This window comes from Ranitomeya imitator, chromosome 5, assembly GCF_032444005.1.
Source record: "Ranitomeya imitator isolate aRanImi1 chromosome 5, aRanImi1.pri, whole genome shotgun sequence".
Classification (NCBI taxonomy): Eukaryota; Metazoa; Chordata; class Amphibia; order Anura; family Dendrobatidae; genus Ranitomeya; species Ranitomeya imitator.
Window position 1 is genome coordinate 379,265,168 of NC_091286.1, and position 16,644 is coordinate 379,281,811.

At 44.1% G+C, this 16,644-nt stretch overlaps 1 protein-coding gene across 1 annotated transcript in view; it reads left to right on the top strand.

The window, feature by feature from the left end:
* Positions 1-16,644, top strand: part of RAB23 (RAB23, member RAS oncogene family) — a 67,695-nt gene that overhangs the window by 11,088 nt on the left and 39,963 nt on the right. Inside the window, exons 2-3 of the mRNA XM_069726723.1 lie at positions 977-1,171; positions 11,131-11,216. Coding sequence (XP_069582824.1) covers positions 1,017-1,171; positions 11,131-11,216 — 241 coding nt within the window. The 5' untranslated portion in view covers positions 977-1,016. The remainder of the gene's footprint in view (positions 1-976; positions 1,172-11,130; positions 11,217-16,644) is intronic.

Genomic DNA, 16,644 nt, shown 5'->3' on the forward strand with positions numbered 1-16,644 from the left:
ACACCTGCAAAAATATTGCCTTCACGAATGAGTCACCAGAAAACCTACGCCCTCACTATAAAATTAAGCATCAGGAGCATGCAAAAGAACATCAAAACAAGCCTGATGTATTTTGGAAAGTCCTGTGGACGATTTGATGTTAAAATAAAACTCTTTGTCCACAATGATCAAAAGGTATGTGTGAAGATATAAAAAGGGCACAGAATTTCAGAAAAATAACATCTAGCCAACCACGAAGCATGGGGGTCAATCAATCATGCTTTGTGGTTGTGTTGCAGGCACAGCCAATGGCACGGGGGGGGGCACATTTCATGGGTAGAGGGAAGAATGGATTAAATTAAATTTCAACAAATTCTTGATGCAAGCATAACACTATCTAAAAAAAAAAAGTGAAATTGAAAAAGATCCCTTCTACAAATGGTTAGTGATCCTAACCAAATCTCAAAATCCACAATAGACTACCTCAAAAGGCGCAAGCAAAGGTCTTACAATAGCCCTCACAGTCCCATGTTCTATACATCATTGAAAATCTGTGGCTGGATCTCAAAAAATCAATGTATGCAAGACGACTCAGGAACCTCACAGAACTGGAAGAAAGGATGAAAATCTCTCAAACAAGGACTGAAAGATTCTTGTATGGCTATAAAAAGCTGTGATACTTGCAAAAGGGGGTGCTACTAGGTACTAGCCATACAGGGTGCCCAAACCTTTGCATCGGTCCATTTTCTTTTTTGTAATTCAAAAAGGAAAAGACTTTTTGCCTAAAATACAAAGTAAATGTGTTATCTTTAACTTTAGGCCTTTTTAGAGATTTCTTTTTCAACTTAACTGTTCACAATAACAGTAGTTTTGACTTTCACATTGCCAACACTGTATTTTGTAGCTTTATTAATTACTTTTACAATCTCTTCAGTTTGTCTCTTGTGATACGATAGAGAAGAGTCAAGTTTACACAATCTTCTTTATGTGCCTCCAGGCTAAAGTCATTCAAAAGTGGTGAACGTCGAACAATCAAGATGTTGGAAGAGGATATGGAGGTGGCCATTAAGGTGGTGGTGGTTGGGAATGGTGCCGTTGGTAAATCAAGTATGATTCAGAGGTACTGCAAGGGAATATTCACAAAGGATTATAAGAAAACGATTGGCGTGGACTTCCTAGAAAGGCAAATCCAGTATGTATTATTTTACCATTTTTTCTGTTTGTTTGCATATCTTAGTAATGTTCTTTGTATCTCACGTTTGATTGAGCTGCAATATCTTCAGTACACACAACTATCATTGTCGCTTGCATAGAAAATATGTATAGCAGCAGGATGCCTGGGCAACAAACCTCTCCAGTCATCTCCTGGCCATGGTTGTGCAGTTGGTGAAGAAAATCTCCATGAAAGAACACTTAATGGTTTGTGTCATCTGCGCTGTTTTTCCAAATTATTATGCAAATTGCATTTAAGCATCATAGAGATGTATTTTTTTTGTTCTTCAAATAAATTCATGGATGTTATTGTGTCTCGGGGCTCTTTTCATCACAGAAATCTATCTCGTACATGTTAAAATCAGTTTGCTAGGTGAGCACAGATTACCAAACTTGATATTGAGCTCCAGAAATTGCTTTTGCCACTTAGCACAGCACCAGTGTAATTTTTTTGTGATGATGTCTAAAACTGCCATGCACACTGTGTGCCTCACAACTGTCTTGGGGAAAACCACTCTTAAGATTGCCTACAAGCGTGTTTTGATACTCCAGCATGCGCGCATCCCTTTCCAGAGGGGGAAGCGTCTGGCAAAATTTACTCTTGTACCATGGATCTAACAGAGTGGCGACCCAGTAGTCAGCAGTACTATTTCTAACCCTAAGAATATGGGCATCATGTTGCAGGTAGTGCAACAAGAAGGTGCTGATGTGTCGGGTGCTTTCATGAGGTTCATCTTCTGACTGTTGTGCGCCCATCACCTCTTCCTCCTCGTCATCCTCCAGTTGTTTCTCGGCTCCTTCACTTTCACTAACCGTTTGTCTGGTACCATGAGCCCCCTTCGATTGCTGTAACCCACCCTCCCATGGCACCCACCTGTGCGATGACAGTCTGGAACTTTGAAATATTGTTATCCCTTCTGCATCCTCCTCTGCTTCCACTTCTTCCTCTGGGAACACCACCTCCTCCCACGTACTAGTCATTGTGTGTTCCGGCATGTATATGACCGGAATAGTGATTTATCATCAGCGCTAGCCATCTTAGTAGCCATTTTTAAACCGTGCAAAGGTCCTTCATCTGTGCCCACTCTGCAAGCGTGCTTTGCACCACGTCTGTACTGTGTTGGCTTAGGCTATGCAAAAGGACATACTGCACCAGAGCTCGTCACTGCTGCAACATGTGTAGAGTGGAATTCCATCTTGTCAGAACATCGCAAATCAAACTGTTAATGGGTAGGTCAAAAGACCTCTGTATCAATGCAAGTCGATGACCTGCGGGATGCAATTGTTGGAAATGAGCACACAACAACTGTCCTCTCTGCAGCCGCGCATCCAGGCATGGATAATGGCGGAGAAATTGCTGCACCACTTGATTGAGGAAGTGAGCCATGCAAAGCATGTGTGTGAGGTTGCCCCGGCGTAGGGCCGCCACCAGGTTTGCACCTTTATCGCATACAGCCTTCACTGCCTCCAAGTTCAGTGGAGACAGACATTGCTCTAACTCCGCCTGGATAGCTGTCCACAACTCTTGAGTTGTGTGAATGCGATTCCCCCAAGGCATATTAATTTAACACTGCCTGTTTGTGGTGACCCATGGCTGTGCAGTACAGAGCTGGGGGGATTCTATCTATCTGCACTGCTCGAACGTGTGTCTAATTAGGGGAGAGGTTGAGGGCACATGTGGAGGCCCTAGAGGAGATGGAGGAGCCAGAAGCAGTGGAGGAAGTGTTTGAATCCCTAAGGCTTACGGGACAAACTTCTGTATCTAATTCTTGTTGAGCAGCCCCTTGACCGCCTGCGCCCAGTCACCCAGTGCCCAGTCAGTGAGATCTAACGCCCCAGCCCATGTTTGCTCATCCAAGTGTCAATGGTGAAATTCACCCTGGCAGACAATTTTTTGGGGAACGGGTGATGTCTGTGACATGCTGGTGTAGCAAAGGCACAGCTTTGTTAAAGAAGTAATGGCGACTGGGCAACCGGTACTTGGGGACTGCGACGGCCATCAACTTTCGGAAATCAATTCTATCCACCCAGGCGAAAAGCAGCATTTCCATGGCCAACAGATTGAACTCCACCTTCTCCAATATATTAGCTTTGGCATGTGTAGGAAGAAACATTCTTTTGCGTGACCACAACTGCGGGACCGAGGACTGGCTTCTGTGCTGAGAGAGAGTGAAGTAGGGTGAACAGGACAATCTGCTGAACCGTGAGTGAGGTGCAGATGTTATGGTGGATTGAGAAAGATGTGTTGGGCTAGGTGACACAAAAGCAGCAGTCATGTCCACTTCCTTAACAGCTGACGAGCTCTCACTTACCCCAACTGTAGGGGGGTAAACCATTTGGCAGCGGAAGTTGGGTCATCCTTTGTGGTATCAAAAAGGCCCAAACTAGGCAACACTTGCTGCCCCTGCAAACTGCACACTCACGACCGGTGCTGGCCAGAGTTGGGGCTGAGGATGCAGTGCTTGTTTTAGATGCATTACTTTATGTCTATGCAGGAAGCCACAACGTAACATCCTCCTCTTTCACTTCCTCTGAACTACTTGGCTGCGTACCTCTGAGTTCACACCAAGTGGGATCTATAAACTCATTGTCATCCTCTCTGTTCTCACACTCCTCACCCTGAGGGTCACCCTCTTCCTGAGTTGACACCACAGTACAGTCTGCATGTGCCTCTGGTATTTGAGTCTCATCAGGATTAGCGGCACCCCTGGTGGTTAACGTCTGGTAGCGAGGGTCTGGATTTTGCTCGGACCATACTTCCTCCGGCCATGGATCCAACATGAGAAAATTTTGGGCATCGGTGCAAATGATTTCCTTTTTTGGAGCAGACCTCTGATGCCCATGGAATAGAATGTGTGAACAGATCTGCAGAATGGCCCATCTGTGGTTCCCCACAGCCAGTTGGGCGTTTGGAAATTTGGGACGCAGGGGGAAAAGAGGGTGATTGGGGTGCCACCTCTGGAGATTGTACTGTGTGTGATGTGGAGGAAGAGGAGCGGAGGCCACTTGATGCAGTGCTTGCCATCCACTGGAACATATGCTCTTTCTGAGCCTCATCTATAAGGTGTACCGCGGCTGCCCAAGAAAGGGAGTCAAGTAGCCCTTCCAGAAATGATTTTGTCAGTGGCCTTTGGATCGGACGAGACAGTGTTGTTCACTTGAGCTTTCATTGCCATTAATACCTAACCCACGTACACGTCGAAAAGTAATCCTATTCCCCCTTCCACCACAATCTTGCTTTTCCCACTCATGTTGTATGTACCCTTCCCCTCTTTTAGCCGGCTTATTTACAACCCTGGGCCTAGACCTGTCAGTCACATGCTACTAAATTAATAATCAGTATTTATTGGCTGATATAGTGTGGCTAGACCAAATGATTTTGATTAGGAAATGTGGCCTTCTGATTTCTCACTGAAACACCATTTTTTTTCTAGACTATTTGAATTAGCAAATTGTGACTCCTGAGACTGCAATACAGTTTTTGCACAATCTAGTTATCTGCTGGAGGATGGATTTCACACAGGACAGGATCCTATCTAGCTAACTGACAAGTTCACTTGCAGCAGTATCAGGAGCACCTTCTCTGCACTGTGGCACTGAGAAAATGGCGCCAGCAAAACAAGATGTTCGCTTTTTATATGGAGAGTGACATGTGACTTCAGCAGCCAATCACATAAGAGCTGGTGTCATGACTTTGTGGATGGTTTCTGCGCCATGATTGGCTGTCGGAATGTACATACATAAAGGGGAAAAAAATTTATACTCTGAAGCTCCTCTGAGCTAGAGACCCCCCTCCCGTCATCAAACATGTCCATCTTCACGCTCCTCATAAAGCACCACTATCTTAGCCAAAGTCATAACAAAAGCATTAGTGGAAACGCAATGATTTACCAAATTGACCGCATTTTGCCGACTTTGAGGAAAATGCTTGTGAAACCGAACACTAATCCGAATGCACTACGTTCGTGCTGAATTTGAGAGTGGCAAATGTTTTCTGACAGTGCGCTCATCTCTAGTGAAGTCATTTTTTTGACCGGAATCATGCTGAGAGCGCTTGTAAGACCCTTTTAAGTTCCCTGAAGATGTGAAAATTACCTTGGCAAAGAATATAGAATTTCTGACTGACCACTTTCTTCCATGGTATAAAAAAAGAACTGTGCCATCCTTAGCAAAATCCTCTTCATGCATGACAATGCCCCATCTCATGCTGCAAAGAATATCTCCAAATCACTGGCTGCTATGGGCATAAAAAAAGAGAAACTCTCCTTACCTCAACCCTATAGAGAACCTTTGGAGTATCTTCAAGCTAAAGATCTATAATGGTGGGCGGCAATTCACATCAAATTCTCCGACCTGGGAGGATGTTCTTCCATCTTGCAGAGAAATTCAAGCAGAAACTATCCAAAAACTCACAAGTTCAATGGATGAAAGAATGGATGGATAGGTTGTTAATGTCTGATCAGTTGGTGGCTGTCGGCTGGAAATGCTCAATTGCGGAGCTGCTCCGTCTTCTGATAGTGGCCTCGGGTGGGTGTACTGCACATCTGCCTCCTATTCTAATCAATAGGGGGCAGATGTGCAGTACACAGCTGCGGCCACGATCAGAAGAACAGCTCATCGGTGGGGGTGTTGGACCCCCAAACTATCAGACATTGATGATCTATCCTAAGGATAGGTCATCAGTGATATGGTGGACAACCTCCTTAATGCTGTAAATTCAACACATGAAAAACAACCAAAAGAGGGAAAATCCTCCACTATTATTGAAAAAAAAAACACCAAAACACAGGCAAAGATGCGTACCTGTCCAGGCCTCTAAACAAATCGGGGTGTAGCGGACCCAAGTAAAGATGGCAACTACACAAGTGCAGTAATACCGATGAGGCAGCCAGCCTACAATCGGGGATTGGCTGCTTTGCACAGCAGTGCAAACAATCTGTATGCAGTGTGATGCAGAGACCCATGTTACAGGTAGGGGGCATTGCATGGTCTCCTTGGGATGTGCATGGAGGAGTATCTGTAATGGTGATGGTGAACAGTGACCGGCAGGATTGTAAATGGCCGGTATGTGTCGCAGAGGGAGTCTGCTCTGTTATCCTGAAGTAAGGTTGTTCTGGGACCTGTAGTCCCGCAAGTATTTGTGTTTGTTTACTTAAAAGGGAGGCCTGCAGGGTTAGTCGGAGAGCTGGGCGGGACTGGCTAACCACACACACCTCCCACCTATGGGAGTTGTTACAAATACATAATTGAACAGGGTTTGGGTGACATGGTTGAGAGTTTATGGACCGGAATGGTCAGAGTGTGAGGTCCTGTGAATGGCCTGTGTGTTGGAATGTCCTGGAGTGGACTGGATTCCTGGAAGCACATGGTGAGACTGAGGACCTGTGTGTTGGAAGTGCCTGGGACTGGTCTTCCTGAATAGCACACGGAGAGGCTGTGTCTGCAGAGCCTGTGATGACTACTGTGTTGGGGAAGCTACAGTTCCGTCTGCGGGTCTGGACTATCTGAAGTGCCCTGGTCACAAGCACGGTGACCCCAGTTCGGCAGCTTCCCTGGGAACCAGGACTGATAGGAGTCAGTGTGTGGAGCAGGAGCTCCTGTAAGGTAACTCCAGATAAAGGGGGTTACGGGCAGAGAAGTATCTGCCATTGGAACAGACTGTTGGTGTTTGTTGTGTTCCGTGGGCGTTAATGAACTGTTCGCTGAGTTAAAGTGCTATAGACTGTCTAGGCCTGTGATGTGTAACATGGTCTATGGTGCGGTTTATGACGTTTAAATAAACCAAATAGACTGTTTTTGTCAGAAACCGTGCCTGAGTGCTTTAATCCTGTTGCCAAGCGAGTGTCCCCCAACACACTGGGGTAGCGCTATATCACAGCGGCGATGTTCACACAGAAAATGCAGAGCATCTGGCTCACAGCCTATTAATGACACCCTATGGCAGGCTGACCAGTGCTATCTATAATGCATCCCGTGTGAACAGAGGCCACAGTTTACAGAGCCATCTGGGCCCAGCTGCACCCTGAAAAATAAAGTGTACAAAAATACATACCAATATATGTGTATGTAAGGTATTAGTTGATATTATGGCCACAATATGTAAGTCTAAGTTCACATTTGCGTTGTGCGCCGCAGCGTCGTCGTCGCAACGCACAACGCAAACAAAAACGCAGCAAAACGCATGCACATGCGGCCCCAAAAATCCAACATGTTGCGTTTGCCGCGCCCAGACAGGTGCGCCCTAACGCCGCATGCGGCGTAAAACGCAACACAACGCATGCACATGCGGCCCCATGCGGCGCCAATGTTAAAGATAGGGCCGCACGACGCATGCGTTTTGTTGCGGCGGCGACGCTGCGGCGCAAACCGCAAATGTGAACGTACCCTTAGCTGTCAACCCACATGACCATTTTCAGTTTTTTTACAACTTATAAAATGTTTGGAAACTCTGTTGTGCATAAAAAAAAAAATTGCAACTGTATTTTGAGTGGGGGGGGGGTTGTGTGTGTTGTTGTTTTTTTTGTTTTTTTTTTTAGTTTTATGATTTGTGAGATTTGTTCGTTTTTAAAATTTGGTTTAAAGTATTATAATACACCAAGGAGGTAGTCGCAAGAGGGTCCTAGAATCTGCTTGGCAGGTCCATTGGGCTTTGAGGGAAAAGTAAGATAAATGTATGATACTGCTGCGCTAATAGAATAGAAGGTAAAGAAAGCATTCACAAATAAGTTAATGGATATACAGTAGATGATCAAACAATGCTCAAAGGTTGCCCATATCCTTTAAGGACGAATTATAGTTTAAGGCTACGTTCACATGTTCCGTGTTTGGTCAGTATTTTACCTCAGTGTTTGTAAGCCAAAACCAGGAGCGGAACAGTCAGAGGAAAAGTATAATAGAAACTCGTCTCCACTAATGTATTTATCACCCACTCCTGGGTTTGGCGTATAGATACCGAGGTAAAAATACTGACCAAATACTGATGGTGTTAACATTGCCTAAAGGTAACTTTACAGAGGAGTAAGGCCTATTTCACATTTCCGTCGGGACGCTCCCGTCCTGCTGCGTCACCGAGACGTAGCGACGGACGTGTGTCAAAATGTATTTGATGGGTTCACTGGGCCCGTCTTTTTGATGGACCCGTTGAAGCTATGTGCACCTGTTGTGTATGCGTCTTCGTCGCGGTTTTCCGCTGCGAAAACGCATGCACAACACAAACCAGGTTAAAAAAAAATTTAAATCGCAGTATTCTCACCTACCGACTTTCCTGCGCAGCGATGCTCCCGGCAGCTAGCGTTCCTAGTAATACATTGTGAAATCTCGCGAGAAGTCGCAATGTATTACTAGGAACGCTAGCTGCTGGGAGCATCACTGCGCAGGACGTCGGTAGGTGAGAATACTGCAAAAAAAATTTATTTATTTTTAACCTTTATATCTTGTTACTATTGGCAGCATCAATAGTAAAAAGAGAGAGAGAGAATTTCCCTGACAGGAAATTCTTCCACGCATGCTCTCTTTGAAAAGACGGGACCCGTCGCTGGATTCCTGCTTTTTACAGTCAGCGACCGATTTTCCGACGTGCAGAAAAAACATTCCTCTGAACGTTTTCTCTGCCCGACGGACCGTTTTTTACGCAGGATCCAGTGCACGACGGATGAAACGGATGGCCATCTATCACAATCCATCGCTAATACAAGTCTATGAGAAAATGCAGAATCCTGCTGCATTCTCAAATATCGACGGATTGTGACGGGAGCTGAAAGACGGAAGTGTGAAAGAGGCCTAAGCCATCATGTGTTAGTACATGAGATGCCACACTATTTCTAGCCATTATATGTGGCCTGTATTTTTCTCAAATTTCTCCCTCTGCAGGTTCTATCTTTAGTTTGTAATTTACTCTAAGCTAGTGGGTGGAGACTGGAATCAATGATATATCCCATAAAATAAAATATAAACCGATGGATTACTCACAGTGCTTTCCCTTTGGTAACACATGGATATAAGCATCAGAGGCGTGGAGGAAATTACATAGCAGTACTGAGCACTGTAGCTGTGGCTCCAGCCCTGGTATAAGTTAGCTAGATTCTGCACTACATGTTTCGCTGCTTCTCACTGTGCTATTACACCATCCTCCCTTTTACATAGATTTCAATATACTGTGCACCTCACTGTGCTGCTTGTCATGTATTGATCAAGATGTTTTTTGAGATGTTCTTTTTACGATAGAGTGATATTAAGGAGGCAATAAGTAGGCAAGGCAGAGGTGGAAATGTGGCTCATAAGGGGCTAATTACTATTGATTTCCGCAAAGTTTACATTTTAAGGAAATTAACATATAGTAATTAATGAGATGCTTTCTTTTCCCTGTTCTCTGTACGTTAGACTTGTGAAAGTAAATGTTTGACTGGTTGCTATGTGCTAACTGCATTTTTCTGCTATTTTCAGCATGTTTATAATTGTCTGATACCGCTGCCTTACTAAACTTGACAATGCGTGTCCTTCACATCTTCTGTAAATGATCCACAGGGAATTTTAAAATGTCACAAAAGTGTCCTTTTAAGTTTAGTTCTGGTAGCAAATGAAGTGGGAGACTGATGCACATAAAATAAGAACAAGGCGTAAAAATGAAACAGATCTGTATTTCCTATTGCTGATGGGGTAAACCAGTCAACAAAAATGCTAACTGATCCACTTGTGGTAATAAGTGATCTTGTGAAATCCTAGTTGATCTGCTAGGATACCCCTGATTGTTAGAGAGGGGGGATGGTGTCCACCTGTTTTCCACTTGAGGTAAGAGTGTGGGCAGGAAGAGCTGAATGGAGAGGACTGTTGTGCTTGCTCCATTCAAGGTTGGACACTGGTGAAAATTGCTGCATGCTGTGATCGCCATCATGACTCCAGAAGATGAATGAGTCAAACGCCAGGGAGAATGCATGACCAGCTCCATCCAACTCCTGGTGGCCATGGGCTTGCTGCCAGTAGAACAATGGAGCCCACTGATCTAACAATCATCACCTCCCCAGTAGCTGGGGAATAATTAGTGATGAGCGAGCATGCTCGGCTGTTATCCGAGTATCTTGGGCGTTCTCGGATAATATGCTTGAGTCCCTGCGGCTGCATGTTTTGCGGCGGTAGACTTTCACAACACATGCAGGGATTTCCTAACAGCCACGAGACATGCAGTCGCGGAGACTAGAACATACTATCCGATTTCGCCCAAGATACTCGATAACACCCGAGCATGCTCCGATAACATGTTATCCAAGCACGGTCACTCCTCATTAGTAATAGTTTTTGTGGAGTGGAATACCCCTCTAATTTATTTCTGATGTATGATGGCAGAACATTCATAGAGCTGATGGTGATCTGTTCTTTGCTATGGTCACCACTGTTTCTAGAATTGGCTTCCTCCAGGAGAGGATCTGCAGTTTTTGTATTCTTACTTTTACTATCCATTCAGTATGTAATTCCTGACCATTACTTGTTTGTAGATCTTACGGTTTTATGTTCCCTTCCCTCATACTGGCCATCAGTAGAGCAGCATCTTCACACCCCAGGGGCATAAGCCTCATGTACCACCAACACACCCCAGGGGCTTCAGCCTCGTGTAACACCACCGTGTTTTTCGATGCTCTCCTTGTTTTCTTAGCATTACGTTTGGAAGTTGTCGGCCACAGTGTATTAAGAAGGTAATGAGCTGATTAGTACAAAAGCTGCTCTGTACTTCTGTGTCCTGACCCCAGAGAGCTCATCAGAGGACGCCTTGTCCACGTACACTCATTACAACCCTCCTGGAGGATGACGGTTTAATCAAACCTAATGACCCAAGTCATGCTCAGCCGAACCAAAAACCCCGGAGATCCCAGTGATGAGAGCTTTGTGAGCCCTCTGAAGTTGTGTGACTCATTTCTTCATACGTCGCGCTTGTGTTTTGTCTCATAGGATCAATGATGAAGATGTTCGCCTTATGTTATGGGACACAGCTGGTCAGGAAGAGTTTGACGCCATCACGAAAGCGTATTACAGGGGTTAGTATTACCTGATCATTTTGGTATTCACTTCAACTAGTTGGAAACGCTTACGGTTAGCAGCAAATGTTTGGTACATTGGTGCGTCCCGCTGAAAGGTCAGAAGCTGGTTTTAGCACTAGTACTGCTCCATCAGGGGTTGTCGCCCAGCTTTCCCAGACACCTGAATGGAAACTTACAAGTAATACAATGTTATATTTGAGCTACACCCTTTCACATCACATCTTTCCAATTATTAGATTAGATGGAAGCACACAGTGATTGGTCCTAAATTAAGTACCGTAATTGCTTGCAGTTATAAATCCTTCAATGGGTTGCCCCCTTTCAGAAAATCTTGATCCTTGGGTCCAGTTGTTAAATAAAAAAAAATGCTTTTTACTCCCGGTCTAACTGGTGTAGCACTGAGTCTCTACCACTGTTCCCAGTGTCTGTTAATGTCTATGGCGCTGACAGCACAGCAGCCAATCAGTGAGCTCCTCCTACACTTGTAGAGCCGCTGACCTCACTGATTGTCTGCAGCGCCATTGATGTGATGTCAGCGCTGCAGACAATAGCAGGCCCCGGCAGCAGGGGCAGAGACTCCTCACTGGACCAGAGGACAGTGAATAAAACACAGGTGTGTGTTTTTTTTTTTTTTAATTTAAAAAAAAAAAATCCAAAAGGAAAAAACTGCAGTCAGGATCCAATATTTTCTGAAGCGGGACAACTCCAATAAATCCTCTTAGTAGTCACATTGGTTCTGGTTATATATGGACTTCAGTGACATAATCTCATGGCCACTATAAGGGGACATTCACACAAATCGGATAGGGGAAGTGTATACGAGATGATAATACGAGATGATACCAAATGTCACCCACACGCTGTAGAGCGCATCTGCTGCTGACTGGTGCTGTGGATAAGACATTTGCACCGCCAATATATGCAGTGGATTTTCACAGCAAATTTCTCCCTTTGCCATTACAAAATCTATACAACTTTTGCATATATTTTTACATTTTATGGCTGCAATAAAGTCCAGTGTGGACATAACTTCATAACTCCTAAGTGCCAGCCGACAGGAAAATCAGGGAACGTATAGGTGCAGGGTCTACATCCCAAATTGTGCAGGAGCCATGTGTTACAGGGTGGCAGTGGTGAGAATGGCGTGTTTGCCTGGGATTCCTCCGGGTATGCTGTTTCCTCCCACGCTCTAAAGACATGCCAATGGGGGGGAATCTTGATTGTGAGCCCCACTGGGGACATTTATATGGAAAGTAATGGCGCTATATAAGCAGATAAAACTAAGTCTTGGGGGATGGGCTTAGTGCAGCAAGGAGCTTGGCGTTCCGGCTTAGAAGCTGCTTGGGTTGTTAATAACGATACAAGTAAATCACAGGAGAGCTTTCTGCAGGGAGGCCGTAATTATCACAAACCATGAATCATCAGCATCATGGAAAATCCGCACTTAAAAGTAAAGGCTCAGGAGGCACCAAGGAATCATTTTAAAAAGTACGACCAGAAAAGAACCAGGGGGCTCCTGCTGACAGTGATGTCACATTGATGCCTTCCGGCATGACGTGTCTGTATGTGAACCAGATTCTTAAAGTACGCGCACCGTAGTTGCTGCAGAATGCTGCTCGTAAGGCGCTAGAGTGCCAATGGCATCACTCGTTCTATGCTAACGACACTTAATGCCACCTACAATTGTTACTCTTACTATCACACGGGTGTAGATGACATCCCAACCGGAGTATCAGTAGACCCAGGATATTACCTGGGCCTCATTCACACGTACATGGGAAAAAACGGTGCATCAGTGTTGTGCATCAGTATCAATCAGTGTACGGCTCGCATGTCCGTTTTTACCATCGGTGTATGGTCCGTGTCCATTTTTACCATCAGTGTATGGTCCGTGTGTCCATTTTTACCATCAGTGTATGGTCTGTGTGTCCATTTTTACCATCAGTGTATGGTCCGTGTGTCCATTTTTACCTTCAGTGTATGGTCCGTGTGTCCATTTTTACCATCAGTATATGGTCCGTGTGTCCATTTTTATTTAAAAAAAAAAAAAAAAAAGTTGCACTCTGTAGTGCTAGAGTATGTCAATGTGAAATATATAAAATATATATAGCAATACGGCTTCTGGATACTAGGAAAAAATAAGACGCGTAGCACATAATTTGGCCATTTCATGCATGCCCATCAACCAACGACAAGGTGATCTCAAAACTGATGGGTCCTAACGTGTCTAATGTGAATACCTCTCTAAGACTGAAGTCTGAATTTCTGGGTAGTTGTGAATACCTCTCTTCATAGCTTGCATTTATGGGTAGGTAGGACCTTGCTGCAATTATAATCCACCACATGCTGAAGGCCGGAGTGCTCGGTCAGAAAGCTGATATACAATGACAAAAAGACTGACTGGCACTTCGAAGCTAATGTGAACAGGTGCATACTAGTATCTAGAAGCAGGATTGCTATTCACATTTCATATATTTCATGTCTACATGCTTTAGCACTACAGAGTGCAACTTTTGTATATGGAGGCGGCTGCTCCTAGTATGCACCTGTTCACTTTAGCTTGGAAGTGTCAGTCAGTCGTTTGTCTGATTTTTACCATCAGTGTATAGTCTGTGTCCGTTTTTACATCACTGTACGGTCTGTGTCCGTTTTTACATCAGTGTACGGTCTGTGTCCGTTTTTAACATCAGTGTACGGTCTGTGTCAGTTTTTACATCAGTGTACGGTCTGTGTCCGTTTTTACCATCAGTGTACGGTCTGTGTCCGTTTTTACCATCAGTGTACGGTCTGTGTCCGTTTTTACATCAGTGTACGGTCTGTGTCCGTTTTTACCATCAGTGTACGGTCTGTGTCCGTTTTTACATCAGTGTACGGTCTGTGTCCGTTTTTAACATCAGTGTACTGTCTGTGTCCGTTTTTAACATCAGTGTACGGTCTGTCAGTTTTTACATCAGTGTACGGTCTGTGTCCGTTTTTACCATCAGGGTACGGTCTGTGTCCGTTTTTACCATCAGTGTACGGTCTGTGTCCGTTTTTACATCAGTGTACAGTCTGTGTCCGTTTTTACCATCAGTGTACGGTCTGTGTCCGTTTTTACATCAGTGTGCGGTCTGTGTCCGTTTTTACATCAGTGTACGGTCTGTGTCCGTTTTTACATCAGTGTATGGTCTGTGTCCGTTTTTACATCAGTGTATGGTCTGTGTCCGTTTTTACATCAGTGTACGGTCTGTGTCCGTTTTTACATCAGTGCGGTCTGTGTCCGTTTTTACATCAGTGTACGGTCTGTGTCCGTTTTTACATCAGTGTACGGTCTGTGTCCGTTTTTACATCAGTGTATGGTCTGTGTCCGTTTTTACATCAGTGTACGGTCTGTGTCCGTTTTTACCATCGTTCATCAGTGTTTTTCACAGATGGATAAATAAATTACAAAGTTTCTCCTATACTTTGCAATGTTAAACCTGAAAAAAGGGGACATGCACCCTTGAGTTTTGCACAGACATACTGTCCGTGAAAAACCATTGACCTGTGAAGAGCACCATAATGCGTACTTGTTATATCCGTGAAAAAAACACTGATGCGACCCGGATGTGTGAATGAGGTCCTGAAGGGGTTCCCCCCCGGCACCCCCGACTCTGTTAGTGGCAGGATGTAAACCGTGTACGGAGCAGAACAGCACAGCCTAGTGGCCACTGCCCGGTACTGCAGATCGGCTACTGTACAATGGAATCCTATGTGACTACTGTTCTTTACGCTTCAGAGCTAAATCTCACTCTCGTCAGTTTTCCTTAGTAATGCTGTCATTACCGATTCTGCAGCTGCATGACCTGGATAATCCTACCCACTCACATGTATAATAAGAGGCAATTATTTTGGAAATAAAGCGCCATGGGATCACACGACAGTCATAAATCTCTGGGTAGAATTGTCATTTTGTTTTCGGACTGGTTTCTCTGTCAATTGTTGTATTCCTAGTGTCCTGAAAGTACGCGAGAGGCGCCACAACCAATGGTAATTTTCCAACCGTAGAGAAGTGGATGAAGTACCAGTTATACCTAAAATAATTTTTTTTTTTTTTTTAATTGCAACTGAACTTTGGTACCGTTTCCTTTACATTGCAGTCCTGTAAATTCCCTACTGGTTTATATGGCTGTGGGTCCTGAGACCCCCACTGATTGCGTTCTTCTGCCTCCTAAATTGGACACTTTTGTGTGTGGGGTTTTTTGTTTGCACTCTTTGGCTATGTGCACACGATGCAGATTTTGCTGCGGATCTACAGTGGATCTGCAGCTGCGGATTCGCTGCAGTTTCCCATGAGTTTACAGTACCATGTAAACCTATGGAAAACCCAAACCGCAGTGCACATGCTGCGGAAAAACACGCGCGGAAACGCTGTGGGTTACATTCCGCAGCATGTCACTTCTTTGTACGGATTCCGCAGCGGTTTACACCTATTCCATAATAGGAATCCACAGGTGTAAAACCGCAGGTGGAATCCACACAAAATCCGCGGTAAATCCGCAGGTAAAACGCAGTGCCTTTTTACCTGCGGATTTATGAAATCCGCTGGGGAAAAATCCGCAGAGATAAAAAATACGTGTGCACATACGCTTTAGAGGTTTTGGGACCCCCACCAATCTTTAGGAAATAAGTGTCTAAAATATATATATATATATATATATATATATATATATATATATAGTACCCAAGTTTAGTTATATTTAATCTTCTCAATTGTGGATTTCTACCTTGAGACTCAGAATACGATAATTGAACTCCTATTCTGGTAATTATAAGGTTTATCACAGATGTCATTCCTTTATGTTGGCTGCTGGTGACGGTTTGCTGGTTTTACAGCTTATCGATCAATATCCCCACTAGTCCAGTTACAGAAATGATCCATCAGTGTATAATTATTTCACATGAAGACATGTACTAAACTGCTATGATTAGCATAGAAAACCAAACAGTGTCTGGGTTTGGCTCTCTCGTTGAACTGTGAGTTCAGAATACCAGGACAAAAAATGCATGGGTAAGAATTGCCTTTATTGAACAGTACAAGGGCGAGTGGTGGCACAGAAGGCGCACACAATAAATCAATAAAAAAAATCAAGTAAAAAATGAACACCGCAACAAATGTTGAAAAAAAGTAAAAACCTCGAAATTCACTATAAACACAGGTGTTTGTGTGTGTGTGTATATATATATATATATATATATATACAGTGGGGCAAAAAAGTATTTAGTCAGTCAGCAATAGAGCAAGTTCCACCACTTAAAAAGATGAGAGGCGTCTGTAATTTACATCATAGGTAGACCTCAACTATGGGAGACAAACTGAGAAAAAAAAATCCAGAAAATCACATTGTCTGTTTTTTTAACATTTTATTTGCATATTATGGTGGAAAATAAGTATTTGGTCAGAAAC